Source organism: Berghia stephanieae, chromosome 11, assembly GCF_034508935.2.
Source record: "Berghia stephanieae isolate SIO BIC M18660-M18661 chromosome 11, UCSD_Bste_1.3, whole genome shotgun sequence".
NCBI classification, from domain to species: Eukaryota; Metazoa; Mollusca; class Gastropoda; order Nudibranchia; family Aeolidiidae; genus Berghia; species Berghia stephanieae.
This window is the reverse complement of record NC_088370.1, coordinates 41,130,392-41,155,127: the sequence shown is the minus strand read 5'-3', so window position 1 is coordinate 41,155,127 and position 24,736 is coordinate 41,130,392. Positions and strand designations below refer to the sequence as shown.

At 34.6% G+C, this 24,736-nt stretch overlaps 1 protein-coding gene across 1 annotated transcript; it reads left to right on the top strand.

The window, feature by feature from the left end:
• The first annotated feature begins 194 nt into the window (after nucleotides 1–194).
• Nucleotides 195–14,611, top strand: LOC144957003 (sperm microtubule associated protein 2-like). Its single transcript, XM_078887913.1, has 7 exons — nucleotides 195–250; nucleotides 1,002–1,065; nucleotides 1,449–1,513; nucleotides 4,293–4,359; nucleotides 5,520–5,756; nucleotides 6,346–6,427; nucleotides 13,464–14,611. Exons 1-7 carry the CDS (start codon nucleotides 235–237, stop codon nucleotides 13,692–13,694), a joined length of 762 nt encoding a protein of 253 aa, XP_078744039.1. The 5' UTR covers nucleotides 195–234; the 3' UTR covers nucleotides 13,695–14,611.
• Nucleotides 14,612–24,736: the final 10,125 nt, after the last annotated feature.

Below are 24,736 nucleotides of genomic sequence, written 5' to 3'. Positions count from 1 at the left end.
TTTTTAAATAGTTCTTTAAAGTTATTGTTTTTAGTCACATATTGACTTTTTAAAGGTTTGTAACCCCTATACAGATTTTTTTACTTATATACATATCATACGGTGTCTCTAAGGTTTAACAACTAATGCAACGTGAAGTAAGGCAGGAGCTATATTATTTTTATTTTTCGATTTATCTCCCTTCTTATCAGTAGCAACGATCCTAGCAACAAGGACTGATTCTGTTCAATCAAAATGGCATCCACATCAGGTAATTATCAAAATCAAAGACTTTAAATCTTGCATAATATATCTTTAATGCTAAAACACGGTTGATCCTGTCCCTTCTTACAAAATATACAAATTAATTGTTCATTTGTCTAAGAAGTTTAGTGCTTTTTTTTAAAAAGTAAACGGATTCTTTTCTATCTCACTCTGGACTCGGACTGTCCATAGATTATCTGGTAGAAAGAATGTGAGATGTTTCCACGGATGTCTAGATTTTAGTTGAAGAGATTTTTTTTTACAGAAAATCAGATTCTTGTCAGGTAGATTATTTTAACTTTGATGGTTTTCTAAACTTGGAGCAAAGTCCTTGAAGATAAAATTCCGGTAATAAAACATTCATTACATTACTGACAACGTGATTCTAAAACTAAATTTGAATTTCAAAAAGCATTTACAAATTCACAAAAACAAAAATATGTCGAGATTCTAAAACTCCAGTGAATAAAGATAAATTACATTTTACCTAGCATTTCCTCCCGCTCTCTCTCTCTCTCTCTCTCTCTCTCTCTCTCTCTCTCTCTCTCTCTATATATATATATATATATATATATATATATATATATATATATATATATCTCCCTCTCTCCCTCTCTCTCTCTCTCTCTCTCTCTCTCCCTCTCTCTCTCTCTCTCTCTCTCTCTCTCTCTTTTTTTTTTTTCTTTTTCTCTCTCTCATCCTCATCATTGATAATGAATTTTATTCCTGACAAGACGCTTATTTCTTCCTAAATTCAGAACTACCACGCATTGATGTGCTGGCTCACCCAAAACGCCTTCCTCCACAATACAAAGACGATCGGTAAGCTTCTGTCAAATCATTTTTTGAAGTGTATTTCTGTCATTTACTTGTTGATTCGGTCTTTTTACATCTTTTTTTTCTTGAGCTTCCTTGTGATCAGTTTGCCTACATTTCTTTTGTATTTACATCATGAATCTAAACAATAGAACATTAACAATGGAATATTGCCATTTAACAGTTGATCTATAAAGATTTGTATTCATTATTATTATTTATTGGTATTATTATTATTATTATTATTATTATTATTATTATTATTATTATTATTATTATTATTATTATTATTATTATTATTATTATTATTATTATTATTATTATTATTATTAATAATTTCTGGATTACTTGATATATTGATGAATTTGATTTTAAAATCGTTTCTGCAGGAGGTCTGTGTACTGGGTGGAGAAGGAGCCATTGAGAGCAGGGCCTGATGGACACACTGTTTTTAGTGAGTTCATGAAAATGTGTTATCAAATAGAAAAAAATCTATGACTACATAATTTTCCAAAGTAAGATTGTAAGCACATGATAATGAGCAGTTGACAGCCAAATGTTTTGGCAGTGCCACATCGATGAAGTTTGTAATAGGCCCATATAAAACTTGGATTCTTACAAAGAAATGTACACAGTTGTCCAAGGAACAACAGAGAAACCTACTCTATAGAGTCTTTGTACGGTCAATTTTAGATTATAGTGCATGCGTTTAGGGCCCCAAAAATAAAAAGCAGATGGAACAGCCTGGGAAAGTTCAAAACAGAGTATGTAGGTTTGTCTGTAACAACTACAGGAGGACTGAAAGCATCAGCGAGATGTGCAAGAGCCTAAACTAGTCACCAGTACATGAAAGATGCACGTGCCAAAAAGCCAAAGTCCTCTTTAAGGCATGTCAGACAATTCTAAGTGATAACCTTATTCCAAATAAAAGAAAACAGCACTCATTCCAGGTCCTGCAGTCACCCCAACTCGATTTTTCCAACACCATCTGAATATGGAATTCTCTGCCCGAGAATAAAAAATAAAATGAACGGCCAAATTGAATTTGACAGAGAAATCAATAAAATCAAAGTGAAGGCTTTGGCAAGTCTAAACTCACAGTTGGGATTATCTTTGATGGACGGAGTTACGACTAAATGACAAGAAAAGAAGACAGGTTTTAACATGCCCTTTAAATGTTTTGATGATATCGGAAAGTTTTCTTTCCCCACCCCCACCCCTTCTTTTTGTTTTTATGCATATCAAAATAGTGGTTTTATGATCAGTTTCATACCTGAGTAGAACTATTTTAAGAGGGCTTTGAAAATATATTTGATTGAGAGTGTTTTAGATTATATTTATTTTACATAGGCACAGAATTAATGGTGTATATTATATTTTATGAATTTGCACTCTGACCTTAATTCATTCTTTTCATTCGTGGAAACAGCTTTAGTGATTTAGTAAATGTAGAATGTTCAGATGCTTAAGCAGCCGATTATTACATATGTTTAAATTTTTGATTGAGCAATATGCTAGCCAATAAGGACAGAGGATTAGGCCCACACAGTCTAGGTACAAAGAATGACTCAGGGGAACCTCTTCTCATTTTTACACAATCTCATGATTCTCAACACTGGTTCAAGCATCATGCTAGAAGGAAATATACCTGGACCTCACCAGATGGACTCACAAAGAACCAGATAGACTACATTCTTCTTCTTCTTCTAGGTTCCATGCCTGGTCCAGGCTTCGGATACTGCATGAATTATCTCTCTCCATTCCTCCCTGTCTCTTGCTTTTTCAAACAGCTCTTGGATTGTTAGGTTGGTGGAGCCCTTCAGTTGGTCTATGAGTGTTTTTCTTTGTCTCCCCCGGGCGCGTTTACCAGGTATTTTTCCACAACTTGCCAGGTATTCATTTTTATCTTTCCTTACTATGTGTCTGAAAAAGGATAGTTGTCGATCCGCTATTAAGGGTATTAGTTTCCTTTGTTGGTATGTTTGTTTTAGCACTTCTTCATTCGTTTTGTGTGCAGTATACGATATTCTCTGCATCCTTCTCAAGCACCACATTTCAAAAGCTTCAATGTTCTTTTGTGTTTCTGCATTTGTAGTCCAGCTTTCGCATCCGTATAACAAGATTGGCCACATTAGACTACATACTAACCAATAAAAGGTGGTTTACAAGTTTTTTTTTCTGATTGCACAACAAAACCAGGTGCAGACTGTGATACCAACCATATCCTTTTCACAGCAAAATTTAAGGTGAAAGGTTTTAGACAGAGAAAAGCAGAAGCGCAGTTGATCCGATATGACAGAGATAAACTAAAAGATCCAGAAACAAAAGCCAGATTTGTTGCTGAAACAGAAAACATAGTTGAGGCCCTCTGTGACATCCAAGATGAGAAAAAAAACACCACAAGATCTGTGGATAGATATGAGGAATATGTATCACAAAACAGCAGGACGAAAACGAAAGAAAAAGACAAACCGGGGAACGAACTATCAATCGAACTAACAGTAAAAGAGAAGCCAGAATTAAAGGACAAATGAGAGAATACAAAATACTGAAAGTACATGTCAAAAAGCAAATCAAAGAAGATAAACAAGCCTGGCAGAAAAGGGAGTGTCACAACATAAATATATTTGACCGATGCAATATGTCAAAGGAAATGTATTGGCTCGCCCTACCAAAGCACGGTTTACTCCACCTCAGATCACACTCAGATAATCATGACCTTCAATTATATTTACAAACTAGAAATTGAGACAAAATTTTTATTGTTCTTGTTTTGTCTTTCTTTATACAATCATTTCTCTTAGAATCACACACTCCACTTGACCGACATATTTGACCAAATTCCTGAATTGTACGATTAAAGTGAAATTAATGTACAGCTATGTGGTCTTGTGGTATGACACTTGGTTTTGGATTGGAAGCTCCTGGGTTCGAGCCTCGCTCAGCACATAGTTGAGTCCTTGGAAAAGACTCTTTACTCACATTCTCTCACTGTACACAGGTGTAAAATTAGTGCCTGGCCATCAACTTTGTTGTCACTGTCCGAAAATTGTAATATTATTGCCTAACAGGCGTCATGTCTCGTTCTACATGTTACGTGTTGCTGTTGGTCATGGACCCTTTGTAAAGCACTTTGAGCACATTTAGTGGATATTGCGCTATATAAAAGTCCAAGTTTTGTTGGGTTTTTTTGGTTTTATTTTACTATATGAATGTCATTTCTGTCCCCCCAGTTGCCACACCCAGAGTGTCAGATCTAGCAAGGCACAGAACGTGTGTTGGAGCCTGGCAGCCCCACAGGTAAGGGACGTTTTTTTTTTCTCTTTTAACTTTAAATTCAATTTTTATCTTTTAAATTGATGGAGTCTACTCTTTGATTAAGGGAAAAAATTATCAGGCAAATTTTACTGTCACTCCTCTTGATATCACCTTATTTTGGACTTTAATATAATTGTCCCTATAACTTTACTTACTTACTTACTTACTTACTTACTTACTTACTTACTTACTTACTTATCCAAACCAGTGACCACCCGAGCTCTAGCCCTTCGGTCTTGTGCCATGATGTAGAAGTTAGACGTCTTTTGTAATTGTTCCAGGTAACTATACAGTTCTATAACAGACTGGCAGTTTATAGATTGTGTTTCAAAGATGATGTCACTCAATTCTTTGTTATTGGTTTTAGACCACCAGTTGGGTGATTAGTTCTCACTAAATTCTCTCAATCAGAATATACATGCTTGTTGTTGACCATGCTTACTGCTGCTTGGTCTTCAAAAGGAATAGGACAGTCGTCGACCTCATCTGTTGAGTGTGGTCAGTGAATGGATGGGTGACAATGATCGCCAAATGTTGACTTAAGTTATTGATCGTTTTTATAAGTTGCTTTACTAATTACCCCTCTTGACTCAGGTGTAAAAATAAGAAGCACCTGGCAGTGGCAGATATTGTAAGACAACTTGAAAAAAAATTGCTCAACCGGCAATTTACACATGTGTTGAAATGGGAACCTGCTCCATATGGTCTGGCTAGGGAATAACTGAAGCACTGTGAAGGGCATACGTGCTATGTGGTCTAGTGGTATGACACTCATCTTTGGATCGGAAGGTCCAGAGTTTGAGTCCTGTGTTGAGCGGCGCATAGTTGAGTCCTTGGAAAAGGCTCTTTACTTTACTCAGATTCTCTCACCATACTCAGGTGTAAAATGGCCGTTAACAGCGTTGTCTCTGTCCGAAAAAACTGTAACATTGCCTAACAGGTGTCATGTCTCTTCCTACATGATAAGTGTTGCTGTTGGCTAGAGGCCTCTTGTAAAGTGTTTTGAACACATTAAGTGTGGATACTGCCCTATATAAATGCTCAAGAATGCTAAAGATTATGCAGGCTCATAAATGGACTATGTCAGTAGTTGTGCGCATTGAAAAAAAATAAAACTATTTTCATTTCTTTCCTTTTTCCAGGCCTTCCCCCATATGGCAAGTTTCTAGAGAGGCTATGTCAGCATCAGCCTCTGCCAGACTGTCACAACTAAGTGAGCACAAAACCCCTCACAACCATTACTCTTTTGATCGCTCTCCTGAATGGGAGATAAGAAGAAGTGCTTTAGGAGCCTCATCATCAGATCGCATTGGCCAGTTGTCTGTTCCCAAACGCAGAGAGGAGACTTATTCATCATTTGACCCATATTGGGGATATAGGTAAGACTGAAAGACTATTTTGTGTTCATGGGACAGCGTGGCTCAGCGGTATGGTCTTTGCTTTGTACCTGAAAGGTACCGAGTCCGACTACCCGCCGCGTTGTGTGATCTTGAGCAAGTCACCTAGCCTTAGCTCACTTTGCAGCGCTGCACTGGGGCTGATGTCTGGGTTATTCCAGTCTTCCCTTGGAATAGACCCTAAAGAAAAATTACCCCTTAGGGATGAATAAAGGGAATTTATTTTATTTTATTTTTTTTAAATCTGACCAAAAATTGAAAGATTTAGGAAGCCCAAAAAACATTTGATCATCATGTGATCTTTTGTATATTGGAGGGATTTTTTTCTCTAAGACTGTGCAATAAAAATTCCATTTCGGCCTTAAAAGCCAGAAAAATATAGTAGAAATTTATAAGGACATGAATTTAAAGTTTGGCACTACAATCAAATTGATAATTATATAAATAAGATGCGTACAAATGTCAAATACACCAGAGATGAAGCATATGATTTAGACTTAAAAACTTAGGAAAATCTCCCTCAGAATTTTATAGGCTAAAATATTACAATGAGTACCTATTTTTATTTCAGGCACCCAATATCAGATAATGCCATGAATGCGAAAGCCACTGAGAGAGTGGAGTACCTATCTCATCATAAAGAATATCACAAGGTTAGCTATGAATCGATTGTTTGTGATTTAGGACCTCTCACTTGGTCTACGAATCTGGCAACTCTACCTTATTTCAGCACTGATGATTCTGCATTGTCTAATGTCTTTTTTTATATCCATGATTTTTTAATATGTCGGTAGAGTTAGAGACGTTAGATTTAATGCTTTCCTTACCGATCCTTTTCAGTGTTTTCCCAAAATGGCAGGCTCACCCAGCAGAAAAATTGACAAAACAACTTTATGTTCTTGTTAATAAAGCAAAAATCATTCTTCAAAGTTTGTGATGTACTTCTTCTTCTTCGTTCCTCTGATGGACATCTATGGCTGCAGTCCAATATCTGCTATGAAGTCTGTGGTCCGCTTTAGGTCCTCAGCCTCGCCATAGAGCTTTGTGTTGAGTGTTGTAGGGGTGACCCAGTGGTTCGAACGTTGCACGTTGTATAATGGGCAATCCATAAGCACATGTAAAGTGGTTGTGATGTACAAAATTAATTTGAATAAGAAAAATCTATATTGTGTCGTAACAAATGTGGCGATTTTGATGCCGGTGGTAAGGAGAGATTTAAATTGATGTATGTTGTATTGTATCAGCTATGAATATAGAATACAGTTGAGTATGGATATGAAGAGTGACCCATTGTATCAGCTATGAATATAGAATACAGTTGAGTATGGATATGAAGAGTGACCCATTGTATCAGCTATGAATAGTAGAATACAGTTGAGTATGGATATGAAGAGTGACCCATTGTATCAGCTATGAATATAGAATACAGTTGAGTATGGATATGAAGAGTGACCCATTGTATCAGCTATGAATATAGAATACAGTTGAGTATGGATATGAAGAGTGACCCATTGTATCAGCTATGAATATAGAATACAGTTGAGTATGGATATGAAGAGTGACCCATTGTATCAGCTATGAATATAGAATACAGTTTGAGTATGGATATGAAGAGTGACCCATTGTATCAGCTATGAATATAGAATACAGTTGAGTATGGATATGAAGAGTGACCCATTGTATCAGCTATGAATATAGAATACAGTTGAGTATGGATATGAAGAGTGACCCATTGTATCAGCTATGAATATAGAATACAGTTGAGTATGGATATGAAGAGTGACCCATTGTATCAGCTATGAATATAGAATACAGTTGAGTATGGATATGAAGAGTGACCCATTGTATCAGCTATGAATATAGAATACAGTTGAGTATGGATATGAAGAGTGACCATTGTATCAGCTATGAATATAGAATACAGTTGAGTATGGATATGAAGAGTGACCCATTGTATCAGCTATGAATATAGAATACAGTTGAGTATGGATATGAAGAGTGACCCATTGTATCAGCTATATGAATATAGGAATACAGTTAGTATGAATATAATTAGAAGAGTGACCCATTGTATCAGCTATGAATATAGAATACAGTTGAGTATGAAGAGTGACCCATTGTATCAGCTATGAATATAGAATACAGTTGAGTATGGATATGAAGAGTGACCCATTGTATCAGCTATGAATATAGAATACAGTTGAGTATGGATATGAAGAGTGACCCATTGTATCAGCTATGAATATAGAATACAGTTGAGTATGGATATGAAGAGTGACCCATTGTATCAGCTATGAATATAGAATACAGTTGAGTATGGATATGAAGAGTGACCCATTGTATCAGCTATGAATATAGAATACAGTTGAGTATGGATATGAAGAGTGACCCATTGTATCAGCTATGAATATAGAATACAGTTGAGTATGGATATGAAGAGTGACCCATTGTATCAGCTATGAATATAGAATACAGTTGAGTATGGATATGAAGAGTGACCCATTGTATCAGCTATGAATATAGAATACAGTTGAGTATGGATATGAAGAGTGACCCATTGTATCAGCTATGAATATAGAATACAGTTGAGTATGGATATGAAGAGTGACCCATTGTATCAGCTATGAATATAGAATACAGTTGAGTATGGATATGAAGAGTGACCCATTGTATCAGCTATGAATATAGAATACAGTTGAGTATGGATATGAAGAGTGACCCATTGTATCAGCTATGAATATAGAATACAGTTGAGTATGGATATGAAGAGTGACCCATTGTATCAGCTATGAATATAGAATACAGTTGAGTATGATATGAGAGTGACCTTGTATCAGCTATGAATATAGATACAGTTGAGTATGGATATGAAGATGACCCATTGTATCAGCTATGAATATAGAATACAGTTGAGTATGGATATGAAGAGTGACCCATTGTATCAGCTATGAATATAGAATACAGTTGAGTATGGATATGAAGAGTGACCCATTGTATCAGCTATGAATATAGAATACAGTTGAGTATGGATATGAAGAGTGACCCATTGTATCAGCTATGAATATAGAATACAGTTGAGTATGGATATGAAGAGTGACCCATTGTATCAGCTATGAATATAGAATACAGTTGAGTATGGATATGAAGAGTGACCCATTGTATCAGCTATGAATATAGAATACAGTTGAGTATGGATATGAAGAGTGACCCATTGTATCAGCTATGAATATAGAATACAGTTGAGTATGGATATGAAGAGTGACCCATTGTATCAGCTATGAATATAGTACAGTATAGAAGCATTGTATATGTGATATAAGTAGAGAAGTGACCCATTGTATCAGCTAATATATATATGAAGTACCATTGAGTATGGATATGAAGAGTGACCCATTGTATCAGCTATGAATATAGAATACAGTTGAGTATGGATATGAAGAGTGACCCATTGTATCAGCTATGAATATAGAATACAGTTGAGTATGGATATGAAGAGTGACCCATTGTATCAGCTATGAATATAGAATACAGTTGAGTATGGATATGAAGAGTGACCCATTGTATCAGCTATGAATATAGAATACAGTTGAGTATGGATATGAAGAGTGACCCATTGTATCAGCTATGAATATAGAATACAGTTGAGTATGGATATGAAGAGTGACCCATTGTATCAGCTATGAATATAGAATACAGTTGAGTATGGATATGAAGAGTGACCATTGTATCAGCTATGAATATAGAATACAGTTGAGTATGGATATGAAGAGTGACCCATTGTATCAGCTATGAATATAGAATACAGTTGAGTATGGATATGAAGAGTGACCCATTGTATCAGCTATGAATATAGAATACAGTTGAGTATGGATATGAAGAGTGACCCATTGTATCAGCTATGAATATAGAATACATTGAGTAATGGATATGAAGAGTGACCCATTGTATCAGCTATGAATATAGAATACAGTTGAGTATGGATATGAAGAGTGACCCATTGTATCAGCTATGAATATAGAATACAGTTGAGTATGGATATGAAGAGTGACCATTGTATCAGCTATGAATATAGAATACAGTTGAGTATGGATATGAAGAGTGACTCATTGTATCAGCTATGAATATAGAATACAGTTGAGTATGGATATGAAGAGTGACCCATTGTATCAGCTATGAATATAGAATACAGTTGAGTATGGATATGAAGAGTGACCCATTGTATCAGCTATGAATATAGAATACAGTTGAGTATGGATATGAAGAGTGAACCATTGTATCAGCTTGAATAATAGAATACAGTTGAGTATGGATATGAAGAGTGACCCATTGTATCAGCTATGAATATAGAATACAGTTGAGTATGGATATGAAGAGTGACCCATTGTATCAGCTATGAATATAGAATACAGTTGAGTATGGATATGAAGAGTGACCCATTGTATCAGCTATGAATATAGAATACAGTTGAGTATGGATATGAAGAGTGACCCATTGTATCAGCTTATGAATATAGAATACAGTTGATATGATATGATGAGAGTGACCCATTGTATCAGCTATGAATATAGAATACAGTTGAGTATGGATATGAAGAGTGACCCATTGTATCAGCTATGAATATAGAATACAGTTGAGTATGGATATGAAGAGTGACCCATTGTATCAGCTATGAATATAAATACAGTTGAGTATGGATATGAAGAGTGACCCATTGTATCAGCTATGAATATAGAATACAGTTGAGTATGGATATGAAGAGTGACCCATTGTATCAGCTATGAATATAGAATACAGTTGAGTATGGATATGAAGAGTGACCCATTGTATCAGCTATGAATATAGAATACAGTTGAGTATGGATATGAAGAGTGACCCATTGTATCAGCTATGAATATAGAATACAGTTGAGTATGGATATGAAGAGTGACCCATTGTATCAGCTATGAATATAGAATACAGTTGAGTATGGATATGAATGAGTGACCCATTGTATCAGCTATGAATATAGAATACAGTTGAGTATGGATATGAAGAGTGACCCATTGTATCAGCTATGAATATAGAATACAGTTGAGTATGGATATGAAGAGTGACCCATTGTATCAGCTATGAATATAGAATACAGTTGAGTATGGATATGAAGAGTGACCCATTGTATCAGCTATGAATATAGAATACAGTTGAGTATGGATATGAAGAGTGACCCATTGTATCAGCTATGAATATAGAATACAGTTGAGTATGGATATGAAGAGTGACCCATTGTATCAGCTATGAATATAGAATACAGTTGAGTATGGATATGAAGAGTGACCCATTGTATCAGCTATGAATATAGAATACAGTTGAGTATGGATATGAAGAGTGACCCATTGTATCAGCTATGAATATAGAATACAGTTGAGTATGGATATGAAGAGTGACTCATTGTATCAGCTATGAATATAGAATACAGTTGAGTATGGATATGAAGAGTGACTCATTGTATCAGCTATGAATATAGAATACAGTTGAGTATGGATATGAAGAGTGACCCATTGTATCAGCTATGAATATAGAATACAGTTGAGTATGGATATGAAGAGTGACCCATTGTATCAGCTATGAATATAGAATACAGTTGAGTATGGATATGAAGAGTGACCCATTGTATCAGCTATGAATATAGAATACAGTTTGAGTAGGATATGAAAAGATGACCCATTGTATCAGCTATGAATATAGAATACAGTTGAGTATGGATATGAAGAGTGACCCATTGTATCAGCTATGAATATAGAATACAGTTGAGTATGGATATGAAGAGTGACCCATTGTATCAGCTATGAATATAGAATACAGTTGAGTATGGATATGAAGAGTGACCCATTGACATATGGATATGAAGAGTGACCCATTGACATATGGATATGAAGAGTGACCCATTGACATATGGATATGAAGAGTGACCCATTGACATATGGATATGAAGAGTGACCCATTGACATATGGATATGAAGAGTGACCCATTGACATATGGATATGAAGAGTGACCCATTGACATATGGATATGAAGAGTGACCCATTGACATATGGATATGAAGAGTGACCCATTGACATATGGATATGAAGAGTGACCCATTGACATATGGATATGAAGAGTGACCCATTGACATATGGATATGAAGAGTGACCCATTGACATATGGATATGAAGAGTGACCCATTGACATATGGATATGAAGAGTGACCCATTGACAGAAGAAATAATAAACAAATGAATATAAAAGCTTTAAAAATAACAAAATACCAAACACGGACCATTTCAGGCTCCAAACCTTTCTTCGTCCAACAACAAAAACAATAAAAACAATACATTACTGTATGTTTGTATTTATGTAGGTACAAGATATGAAGTGAGTAGAAAAGTGCCAGAAGACAATAGAGAATAAAAAAAAATTTTCGCGGCGGTGGTGGGGTTTGAACCTGCGACCTTGTTGGTACGACAACTCCGCCTGGCAGGTGAGAGCGTGGCTCTACCGTGTGAGCTATCCACGAACACAAAAATATTCGTATCAAACCCAAGTCATTTCTGGAGCCCTCTCTCACCCACTTCAGGAGACCGCCGATTCGCTCGCACACAACCATCGCGAAATAATTTTTGACCAGCAGTTAAGCTTAATAGCCAATATTCTCAACACAAACATATAACATAGAAACGATTGAGACTTTGAGTATGCTCCGGTGTATGGGGTGAATTTTTAATTCAGAAAAGTGAGTGGAGCTGGCACTTATGTTGGTAACAACAAGAAGATATTTATGTTTTTTATTGGTTTTGGTGTTGGCTGAAGAAGGAGTTTGAGCCCGAAACGTTCCTTGTTTGGTATTTTGTTCTTTTTTTAAAGCTGTTATATTCATTTTTGTTTTTGTTTTTTTTTTGCAGTCCACAGCGTCTTGCAGCTTATTATCACTGAGACAGAAAAAAATAGTTTGTTTTATTAGTAGTCTTCTTTTGTTTTGTTTTTTTTTTGTTTTTTTTTTTTTTTTTTTTTGCAGTCCACAGCGTCTTGCAGCTTATTATCACTGAGACAGAAAAAAATAGTTTGTTTTATTAGTAGTCTTCTTTTGTTTTGTTTTTTTTTGTTTTTTTTTTTTTTTTTTTTTTTTTGCAGTCCACAGCGTCTTGCAGCTTATTATCACTGAGACAGAAAAAAATAGTTTGTTTTATTAGTAGTCTTCTTTTGTTTTGTTTTTTTGTTTTTTTTTTAACAGTAGTTCTTTAATTCGTGGAAATAATTAGGATGGGGTGAGGAGGAAAGCGGACATTTATATCTGTCCCATTTTTTTCCATCCATTCATTTCAAGCATGTTTATTATAAGTGTGTGCTACTGTAGTTGTAATGTATTGCTTGATTTGTTGGAATCTGGATGTGTCTGCTCAAAAGTTTCAAATAGCTACCACTTCTTCTTCTTCCATCTCCTTATGCTGTCTTTATGGCTGAAGGTCAACAAGATGCAGGAATTCTGTGGTCTTTCCAAGCTCTCATGCTGAGATCCATAGAGCTTCGACCTCAGTGTGGTCCTCTCAGGCCAAATAGTCGCTCTTTGTTCAAGCTACCACTTGATCTTTGGCAGTGTGGCATTTATCTCATTGAAACAATATTTAAGTGATTTACAAGATTTAAAATTAAACTTTCATTTTCTGTTGCAGGACTTCAAAGATGAGAAGCCAGTCCAATGGCCGGTGTCTCAGGAGGCCATCGCGGCCATTGCGTCATTGAGACTTCAACAACTGGCCCGGCCCAGAAGTCGAACGATGATCAAAGACGATTATGACCCGTACAAAGTGTCTCCCTCTGCCAGAAAGACAAGAGCTACCCCAAGGATAGATGAATTGGCAATTCCTATCCCGAGGAAAACTAGACAGAAGAAGGCTGCTTAGTTCGTGAAGAGTTTATCATTCTTCTTTTTTGTTTTTCATCTTTATTTTTGTCTTTTTAAAAAAGGAATTTACTCATTCATGCAACTATTCTAAATTCATGAGAATTCATTGACAAAAAGGAAAAACTGAAGTCAGAACAAAGCTTGAATTCTAGAAATGAAAATGTAACAAGTTCAACGGCTTACGTTATACGGTTCTAAAAGCCATAGACCTTAAAATCCTTCATTTCAAATCAAATTTAATTTAATTATTTGTACATTTAAGTATCAGTTTACCCATGTTTGATTTGACTTTATACAGGCTGGGTGTTTTGGGGATATTTTAAAAGCCTTGAAGTATAATTTTAATAACAGAATGACTGTTGAGAAGAAATGAAGCTTGATAAATCCAATTTTGATATTTCTGAAAAGGAAGTTTTGATGAGTTTTACAACTTTCCATCTCCTATCAGGGTACAGTCAATTGAATTATATATCTGATTAATTTTTTTTTTCTGATTTATTTATTATATTTAATCAAATCAAAAAAAAAAAGAATCCATTTTGCATTTGACCCTTTTGTGTCAAACCGGTATTATGTCTTATTGAACTGAATGGTTAAATTTTAGTTTGAGGTGAAAATATCCAGAATTATGAAATTTAAGTTTTCTTTCAAAATTTAGAGAACAAAACTCATTTTCCTCAAATTCGAAAAGTTAAGGTTAAAACTGAATTTAAAGCACCAGGCTCATTCCGACATGATACTTTTGCTTGTTTTTACCTATCCAATATTTGACCATGCTCACTGTTGCTTGATCTTCAAAAGGAACCGTTTGGTGACAATTGGTCATAATTGCATTTTGAAACACATTCCTGGATGTGTTTGTTATCAATATGATTAAATTCATTTATCGGGGGGGGGGGGGGGGGGGGGGGGGGGGGGGGGCGTCAAACTCTAACCTATGTAAGTATGGGATAGGTGATTTGGATTTTTAGGTGATTTGGATTTTGTTTTTGTTTTTAATCTAAAAACGATGGATCATCCACAATAATAATTGGATTCAATAGTCTGATGTCACGTCTGCCCAGCAACGAGCAGTTTGGTTCTAAACAAAGAAAATCAGTACTTTTTATTCTTCATGCTGGCTAGAACTTTTTCACAAGTCATGTGATCAGAATGTATAAAAGTCAGAACAGGATCAAATTTATAATGTTTTTCTCCTCTGGATACACTTTTATGCTCGTCAGAGAAGTATTTCATAAGGGCGTCCGCCATTGTTCCGATAGTTTAGAACCAGTTACTAAGTTACTATGCGTCATTACGAGGGAAGTGACGTCATGACGGTTGAAGCCTATTGTAATTTGTGTTTAGATTACAAAACTATTCCCTCCAAATAACAGAATTATAGTTAATCTCTGTTAGTCACAAGAGTAGGGGAGGGGGTGGACATTAATATAAGCTAAAAAGGTTAATTCTATTTATGATAATAATGATAATAAATGACACTTGTTGGGCACTTTACGTGAACCAAACATCTCATGTTACGAGCACAGGTAGTCAACATTAAACACAGAAACAAAATATCTATTGTTGAAATAATAGTATACAAACATTACTGAGTTGTCATAGTGTAAAATAAATTGTGGAAAAGTGGACTTTTTAAGCAAATTTAAAAATATTTTTGATATCTCTAATGGGATGAAGTAGGGTATTCCAAAAGTTAGGGTCATACAATTGAAAAGAGTGATCACCAATAGATTTTTACTTGCTTTTTTTGGTACAGATAATAGAGTGGTGATGACCGACGGCTCTGGTTTCAAGCTTAATTTCTACTAGTTCAGAGATATAAAGAGGGGTTAAATTGCTAAGGCATTTAAAGACTAGTAAAGACATTTTGTAATGTAATCTTCCACACATGCCAGTTACAGTAAAGACTCTGAATAGAGGTAAAGAAAAATGTTTATTGTATGACCTTAAAATAGACAATAAACATACACCATTTAAAAAATAAATTATTTTAGAAGAGACAACAAAGAAATCGAGGTAGAACACGAACAAATTGAAACTTGTTTCATTGAATTGAAACTTGTTTCAAGACTGTACCGCTGAGGCACGCTGCCTACTTAACGTCAATATTTTCTTTCAATGCTAAGGTGCTTTACTTTAAGTGAACTACGTTGTATTATTGCATTTTAATCTGTGCCTAGATTTTTTCTTTCAATTCTTCCATTTTTCAGTGTTCAGTGTATCAAAATGTCAATAAGAAATAAACAGATGCTAAATTTTAATCCTTTTTGTTTATAATCATCAAAGTATTATTTTATTTAGAGTGTTACATATTGCTTCTACCATTTAAATAAAATGCCTAATTTCCAATTTTTATAATGTTTGATTTTATTTTACCATAAATAAAAATGTGTGCTACATCAGTATTATTTGATTTTAAGTATTAAAACATCAGTATTATAAACTATCAACATTTTATATGACTATGTTTATGCTAGTATGCGTTTCTGTTTTAGGAATTACTTCAGTATTAAATACTTTTTATAACATGCGTGTTTAGTGTAAAAATACATTTAATGTTCGAATTCATTTTGTTAAATAAAAGTTTTATCAATGTTTACATGTTGGTTTTAAGTTTATGGGTGCAATGAATAAATGAGATGAAAGAGAGGGGAGAGAGAGAGAGAGAGATGAGTCTTTAATTTTAATATGGGACCACATTTTCGTTTCTTTTGATATGTTTTCATACACTGTGTGTGCTTATTTAATTTATTTTCCCAAAAATATATAAATATAACCAACACTATTTTAAAAATTTCTAACATTGCTTCCTCACTGGCTGTGATTTTATTACTTGTTTAATTATTATTAAAATCGTTTTTTGCACATTTACCTCATTCGTTAGTAGAGAGAGAGAGAGAGAGAGAGAGAGAGAGAGAGAGAGAGAGAGAGAGAGAGAGAGAGAGAGAGAGAGAGACGGTTAGAAAGAGAGAGAGAGAGAGAGAGAGAGATGAGTTTTCAATTTAACACTTTGACTTTTTTCAAAGATATGTTTTCATTCACCGTGTGTGTTTACTTATTTTGCCCCCCCCCCCCCAACCCCCCTAATAAAAATAATATAACCAATACTATTTGTTAAAGGTTGTCTAACATTTGCTTCCACATTGACTGTGATTTTATGGCTTGCTAACTTATTGTTTACACATTTTTGAACATTTACCTCCCTTGTTTTGAAAAGAAAACCAAAATTTTTAAATGATAAGAAGTATTTTTCAGCATTTAGATTTGTTTTTAATTTTTGGAATGGAAATATGATGGACAACAATGACAATTGAAAAATGATTTACCTTGGCCTACATCTATATCGATAAAAGTATTTAATATAGGTTATTTAAAATAACTAATGTGTGCGTACTTGTTTAGCCACCGTTTAAAACCATTCTCATTTTTTTTTAAATCTTTATCTTTTTTCTTTTGTCATAATCATAAATACAGGGACAAAACTGGGATAGGTTTTAGTAATATTTCCCAAGGATAACTTTTGTTTTTTGTTGTTTTTTGTTTTTAGTTTTTTGTTTGTTTTTTGTTTGTTTTTTTTTTTTTGTTTTTTTTTTGGTTGTTTTTTTTTGGGGGGTTTTTTTGGGAGGGGGTGTTTGTTTGTTTTTGTTGGGTTTTTCTTTTTTGTTGGTTTTTTTTTGGTTTTTTTTGGTGTTTTTTTTTTCATTTTGTTTATACAACCTTTCATTAGCCTTTTCGGTGTTAAAACCAGACATTAGATGTCGAGAAACTTTAAACTGTTGAGGGATGAGCTGATCGATTAGCATTTATTTTATATCTTTTTTTTCTTCTTCATTGTTTATTGATGAAACTATCTATTACATTTGTGAAAGAGTAAAAATGGAGAGGCTTCGTATGGGAACAAAACAGACAATGCGTCTGTTTTGTTCCCATACGAAGCCTCTCCATTTTCACTCTTTCGTTAGTATTTTCACGATCACCGGCTACAGGCAGCCCCTACCGTTTTCTACCTTTTAAATTTGTACACGTGAAAGTGATACTAAGCTGCTAGAAGCTGTGGGCTGTACAGAGTAATTAGTAAAAAGAAATGATTATTAACAGTTTCAAAGAACAAACTACCAAACACGGGCTCAAAATCCTCAGCCTGCTTGACTGGAGATCGAACCTCAGAGAAGTCGATTCCCGCCTTGAAAGGGTTAAAATATTATGTTTGCCATACTATTATTATTATTATTATTATTATTATTATTATTATTATTATTATTATTATTATTATTATTATTATTATTATTATTATTATTATTATATTATTATTATTATTCACATTGGTCTGGGTTTTATACTTGTTTTACACGTTTTAAAATTCCATTAATTTTTAAGTTTATAATTTTATTGAATTATGTTAACTCACCTTACTTGGTTGCTGTGATATAATATACTTAAAGTATTATAAAATTATGGAAGCTTTTTTTTCTGAGACTTCCAATCATATTATCAAAGATTTTTTTCTCTTCCATTATGTGTTCTATTTATGGAATAAATACATTGTTTCCATCTCATACCAAATCTTTTACTGATCATTGATGTATGTGTGTGTTTGTGTGTGTGTGTGTGTGTGTGTGTGTGTGTGTGTGATCACGTACTTGCGTGTTTATGTAGCAATGACTATGAAAAATGTTTTTTTTTTCTTTTTGAGGAAAATTTTTGTCTAAAACCAAAGCCCTATCTCCACTGAGTAAAAATGTTTTTGAATTTTGAAAATCCATTCATAAAAAAAAACAAGTTATGCAGTTTCAAAGGTGTCATTTATTTGGATGACCCGCAAAGAAGAAAAAAACGCGAAAATATGGGACGCTTTTTCGGCATTTTTTTTCGACCTTTGGTTGTATCTTGCGTAATAAGTGGATTAAAAGATTGAAACTTAAAGAGCAAATTAGGATGGTGTTTTGTAAAATACGGGAAAAGTAATCGTCATATTCATATGAAATTTTACAACCAAAAAGAATAAATGTTCATGTATTACCTTGTCAGCGACAAAACCTCCACGCCCGGTAGTTTTAGAAATATTTCACTCCAAAGAGTAAAAATCTATTTTTAACGGTCTTCTGCTAATCGCACGAGTTTTGTCGCTTGACATAATCTAAAATGACCTTTTTTCTAACTGTGTGCCAACTTTCAGTCATATTCATCGATAGAGCAGTATAATTAGGTGCCCCAAACGTAAACAACGGTCTAGAAGCACATGGCAAACCACATGTTCCTGTCTTGACAGCTCACGTTCCAATGTAAATTATAGAAAAAAATAACCTTTAAAATTTGGCTGTTAGGTGGCAAAAGAAACAAATATTCACAAATACTCGATCATGCATCAAATACTGTCTAGATATGGATATTTTATGGAACAAAAGGTAAAATTTATCAAAAGTTACAGTCTATTTATTTTTAGACCAGAGCAAATTATTGCGCTGGTGTGAACAAAACGAGAATTATTCGGAGCCTGATTTTCAGAATAATTTAGCCTTATATTATTATTTCTGCAACTGTTAGATTTTATGTAAACATATTTTCAATACTGAAAGTGTATTGCCTACAACTCAAACTACAAAATTGGGAGACCTATATTGTGCGTAAATTATTCCGGTCCCTAACGGAAATCACCAGCAACTTGTTATTGTTTACGTTTGGGGCACCTAATTCTACTGCTCTATAAACAGCGTCGTAATTGATTTTTTTAAATGGCATATACGAAACGGCTTCGTCCCATATTTTGACGCAAATTTGGGCACTTCGTGAGCGAAAAAGAGGCCCAAAGATTTGTGCGGGATAGTCATTGCTAGTTTATGTGTGTGCGTTTTTGGACTTGCGTGTCTTTTGATATCAGTATGGGGAGAAGGAAGAAGAGAATGGAGAAAGACACAGAGAGAGAGAGAGAGAGAGAGAGAGAGAGAGAGAGAGAGAGAGAGAGAGAGATAGAAAGAGGGTGGGGGTGGAGCATGGGTGGGGAGTGTGTGTGTGTGTGAGCGAGAGGGAGAGAGTGTACCCCCCCCCCCAACCCCGTTTTACACACGCGCATTGATATTTTAGTCCGAAAAGCCAATGGAGACTATTTATACTCGAGTCCGAATTGTCATTTCGAAATGCCATACACCCCCCCCCCCCCCCCCAACCCCCATTTAAAAAAAAAGAAAATAACGATTTTTAAAACTCTAAGTCAAAATAAAATAAATTTTAAAAATAAATAAAAAAAATTAAAAAAAAAAATATATATATATATATATATATATATATATATATATATATATATATATATATATATATATATATATATATATATATATATAGATAGATAAATAATTTTGCTCAGTAAAATGACCGTCAGCATTGCGTTCTAACAGCCATAACCAAAAAAAATCCCATAATTTGTGATATACAAACAAATTCTGAATATGAAAAGGGAAAAGGACTCTTATATCGTAATGAATGTGACGATTTTCGTTTAGTTAGCAAGGAAAGTGTTAATTCCTCTCTCTCTCTCTCTCTCTCTCTCTCTCTCTCTCTCTCTCTCTCTCTCTCTCTCTCTCTCTCTCTCTCTCTCTCTCTCTCAATCCTAGACATTTTTCCTACTTTTCAAAATTGGAAAAATGTATTAAAAATTCTTTAAAAATTAAAAAAACTGAGCTTTATATAGCGCAATATCCACTAAATGTGCTCAAAGCGAATTACAAGGGGTCCCTGGTCAACAGCAACACTTAACATGTAGGACGGGACATGACGCCTGTTAGGCGATATTACAATTTTTCGGACAAATAATAATAATAATAATATAATAATAATACTTTATTGCATCCCAAAAAGGAAATTTTTTGTACAGACGTGTTATAATTTACACATAAGATAAAAATACAATGGAAATAGGATGTATATATATAAAAAAGGAGCAGCTCTATAACCAGAGCTGCGCTTTATAATATGAATAATTTCAACACTGTAAAATAGTTAAAACTGTCACTATAAATTGAAAATTGAAAAGATTGCAAAACAAATAAATTAATAAATTAATATTTATATTTCTAAAAAGTAAAAATGAGAAATAATTATATAAAATGATTATTGCTTGTTGTTATAAAGACAACTCTGTTAACGGCCAGGTACTCATTTTAAACCTGAGTACGGTGAGAGAATGTGAGTAAAGAGCCTTTTCCTAGGACTCAACTATGCGCCGAGCGCGAGGCTCGAACCCAGGACCTTCCGATCCGAAAGCGAGTGTCATACTACTAGACCACATAGCCGCATCATTACCACTACTACTACAACCATCATCATCACGACCACTACTACTACAACCACCACCACCACCATATCATTACCATTACCACTACTACTACAACTACAACCACCACCACATCATCATCACTACCACTACTACTACAACTACAATCATCACCACCACCACATCATCGTCTGACCTTATTGCCTAGGACGTAATCATTAATAGAATGTTGTGTGGTTTTGACCGTGAAGAAACCCTTAAGAAGTCACATTTATATCATTTTAGAGACATCGTTTTGAATAATTTTGAGTTAAACGAGCGAGCAGAAAGTTATTTTCTTAGATTTCATGAACGGTCGATCAGCCCTTGTTTACTATAGTAACGCGATTCCCAGCCCATGTCTCAATGGCGGATATTTTTCTCATCGAGGCCGCTGGTTGGTTAGCCAATAAGAGCACCGTACGGTTTCCATTGGGTAAATTCCTTGAGGTGATCTCAAACTAAGTACTTTAACGGTATGCTCTTGGAATCTACATCTGTTCCCTATTTGAACCAATTCCACTTTGTCTTACCTTTTCTTTTGTGCTTTAATTGTAATTCTAGAACTTTTTACTATCCCATTTTCTTCCTTTTTACTGGCGCTGATATGACCTAAATGTGTTGCAAGCGCCGTAAAACCCTTAAAAACAAAAACAAACAAACAAAATTCATTCATACATAAAAATCATATTATATGTCTACCAAATTTTCATATTTTTGGATGAATCAGAAAAAGACGTCGCTTTACGTACAGCAATTGTATTCTTCTACAAGAAATGAACGGAAATATATATATATATCTAATAAAACAAACATAATATCTAAACACAAAAAAGCAAAAGGAACACGAAAAGTAGTGCTTGGCTCTGTACCTACGCGATTTTATTACAGTAATTACTAAAGGGGAACAACCGAAAATGTAAATAAAAAATAGATGTAGGTTTTTCATTATTATCGACCTTTCCTACGCGTCCCAGTTTGTTGTCAATCCATAATATGTGACCCCTCGTCTCAAAACGGTATTAAGTCGGGATGATTAAAATGCTGAAAATGGAATTTGTAGCCAGAAATTTCATCTTTAAGTTGAGTTTATATGCTTTATAGACGAGAAGAAATATCATATTTTACTGTGCTAAATAGCAACGTTTCATATTTTTGACCAGTTTAACTATAATTTGACTTTTTAGCATCTGGTCCATCCCGACATAATACCGTTTTGAGATGAGGGGTCACATTTATTACAATCCCTCTTCTATGATACATTCATAATATGTATAAATAAATTATCACCACGGTTTCGAAGATTTTTATATATTATACGAATTCGAGAATATAACGGGAAAATGTTTTGGGAATATATATTATAATATCTAAAGATAAGCGCGGGTGGTTGGATGGGAGCATCACCCTTGAATCATATACCTATGATGTTCGCATGGGTGTACGATCCGATAGTGATGTCGTTTCTTCTTCTCTTTACTAGCCTATCCTGCTTCTTTGGTTTGTGATTGTATTTTTGACAGGGGATATTTTTTTTTCTGTAAATCTTCTGCCTGTTTGTTCTTGGTTATTTATAATTTAGCTTATGATATCTTTAGGTTATGATTTTGATTGACATTTGTACTATTTTTGTTAGATTGCTTGTTTTTTTGTTTCAGCGGTCTCTCATATAACCTCAATTGTGTTGGAAGAGACCTAAAGCAACAAACAAACAAAAAAATATAAAGATAAGCAGGAGTGGAAACGCTTCGATCCCTCAATTTCCCATTCAGTGAGTGTTATCGTAAACTGGCAAAAAAAAAAACTTTTAAAATACAAATTTGGTGTAAAAACGCATATTTGTCTTATAACAATAGATTAAGGTGACACATTTTTCAATAGGCTTAGGACTCTTTTTGGGGCGAGTTTTGGTCGATTATCGGTAGATACTTATTTAATATAACATAATGAAATCAAATAAAATTCCCTTTATTCATCCCCAAGGGGAAATAATTTGTCTTTAGGGCCTATTCCAAGGGAAGACTGGAATAATATAGGCGTCAGCCGCAGTGCAGCACCGCAATTTGAGCTAGGTGTATATTAGTGTATGTCCATATTATTGTAGGAATAATTATTATACTTAGCAATTGTAACCCTGTATACTTGTACTTTGGTATCTACTTTAGAGCCATATTATCAATTAACAAAATGGCCTCAGTGTTAATATGTATCATTAATATGTATCGTGGAAAATGCAGAGATATAGCAGGAATGGCGGATTAAAAATAAATACACTAATTATTTTTTTAATGATCCTTTATATAGCGCAATAGTCACTAAACGTGCTGAAAGCTATTGACAATGGGTCCCTAGTAGTGCGGGCAGTCCTAGGCAAGCTTAAGGACCACGGTTCTACGGTTCCTGGGAAATGAGAACCGCAAGGACCGGTTCCTGTTCCTAGAACCGGTCCTTTTCGACATTGAACATTCTCGAGGGACCGTTGGAAGTTGGGACCGTTGGGACCGTTCATTCTTGAGGGACGGTTGGGACCGTTACTCGATGAAAACCGTGGACTACAGTAAGTTCGCAGTCCCTAGACAACAGCAAAACTTAGCATAAATTTGGGACGAGATATGAAGCCTGTTAGGCGATAGCACATTTTTTTTCCAACACAGACGACGCTGTTAACGAGCAGGCACTCAATTTACACATAAAAACGGTGAGAGAAGATGAGTGAAGAGCCTCTATCAAGGATTCTACTATGATCCGACGAGAGAGGGACCTCGAAACCAGAAGCCTCCGATCCTAATGCGAGTGTCCTACCACAAGAAGACATAGTCGCACATATAGATAGTATGAAGTTGGCGTCATTCAGGTCTTTGTTATTGCTTTTTTTTTTTGCCATCCGCGTTTATGAGTAATTCTCACTAATCTGTATTAACCAGATTATAAACGTTCAAGGTTACACATAGTTTTGTGTGTTGGTCCGTTATATACAGTATGTGCTTGACTAAGAAACTCACAACATTGCCATCCGGAAGTAAGTATATTGGATCAACACACAAAACTCTGTTTAACCATGAACTTTTATAGTCTGGATAATACAGTTAAGTGATAATTACTCATACACGTGGATGGCAAAAAACAATAACAAAGACCTGAGTTACATCAACTTCATTCCATTTATACAAAAAGTCGGTATGCCTAGGTGTGATAACTGAAATTCTGTGTCAATGTCAAGGTGACCATGGTATGATTACGATTACAAGCCTATATATATTCTCAATCGTCATAATGTCTGTAGAGTTATATATCGTTATGCTGAGTGAAACTATAGATGCCAAAAGGTTCTGAGTCTTTATTAGGCACGACCAGGGGCGTGGCTATATTGGTTGTTTTGGGGCCTGGCACCGCTTCCATATTTTAAAAATGGATTACAGTATTTTTAAAAAATAAAACTGAGAAATAGTAAATATTTTCGCCTCTTACTTATTTGAGTAAATATTCTCTGGGGTTTTTTTCTTTCTTTTGTATTTACAAATATAGCATGTTTTAAAGTCCTTTTCTTCTGATTCTGGCACCACCTTATACTGTAAGCATGCCACGCCACTGGGTACAACAAAAGTAAAAAGTTTATGTCCATTTGTCGTGATAAACAGATTCCATGTTTCTCATTGTCTTGGTAACATAAAGTTTATATAATAATACAATCTTTATTGTCCAAAAAAATGGCAATTTGTCATTAGGTTACA

What these genes read in the sequence shown, in the direction of transcription:
- LOC144957003 (XM_078887913.1), top strand. An exon ending in CCACAATACAAAGACGATCG is followed by an intron (nt 1,066 to 1,448) that starts GTAAGCTTCTGT and finishes TCGTTTCTGCAG; the next exon opens with GAGGTCTGTGTACTGGGTGG. An exon ending in GGAGCCTGGCAGCCCCACAG is followed by an intron (nt 4,360 to 5,519) that starts GTAAGGGACGTT and finishes TCCTTTTTCCAG; the next exon opens with GCCTTCCCCCATATGGCAAG.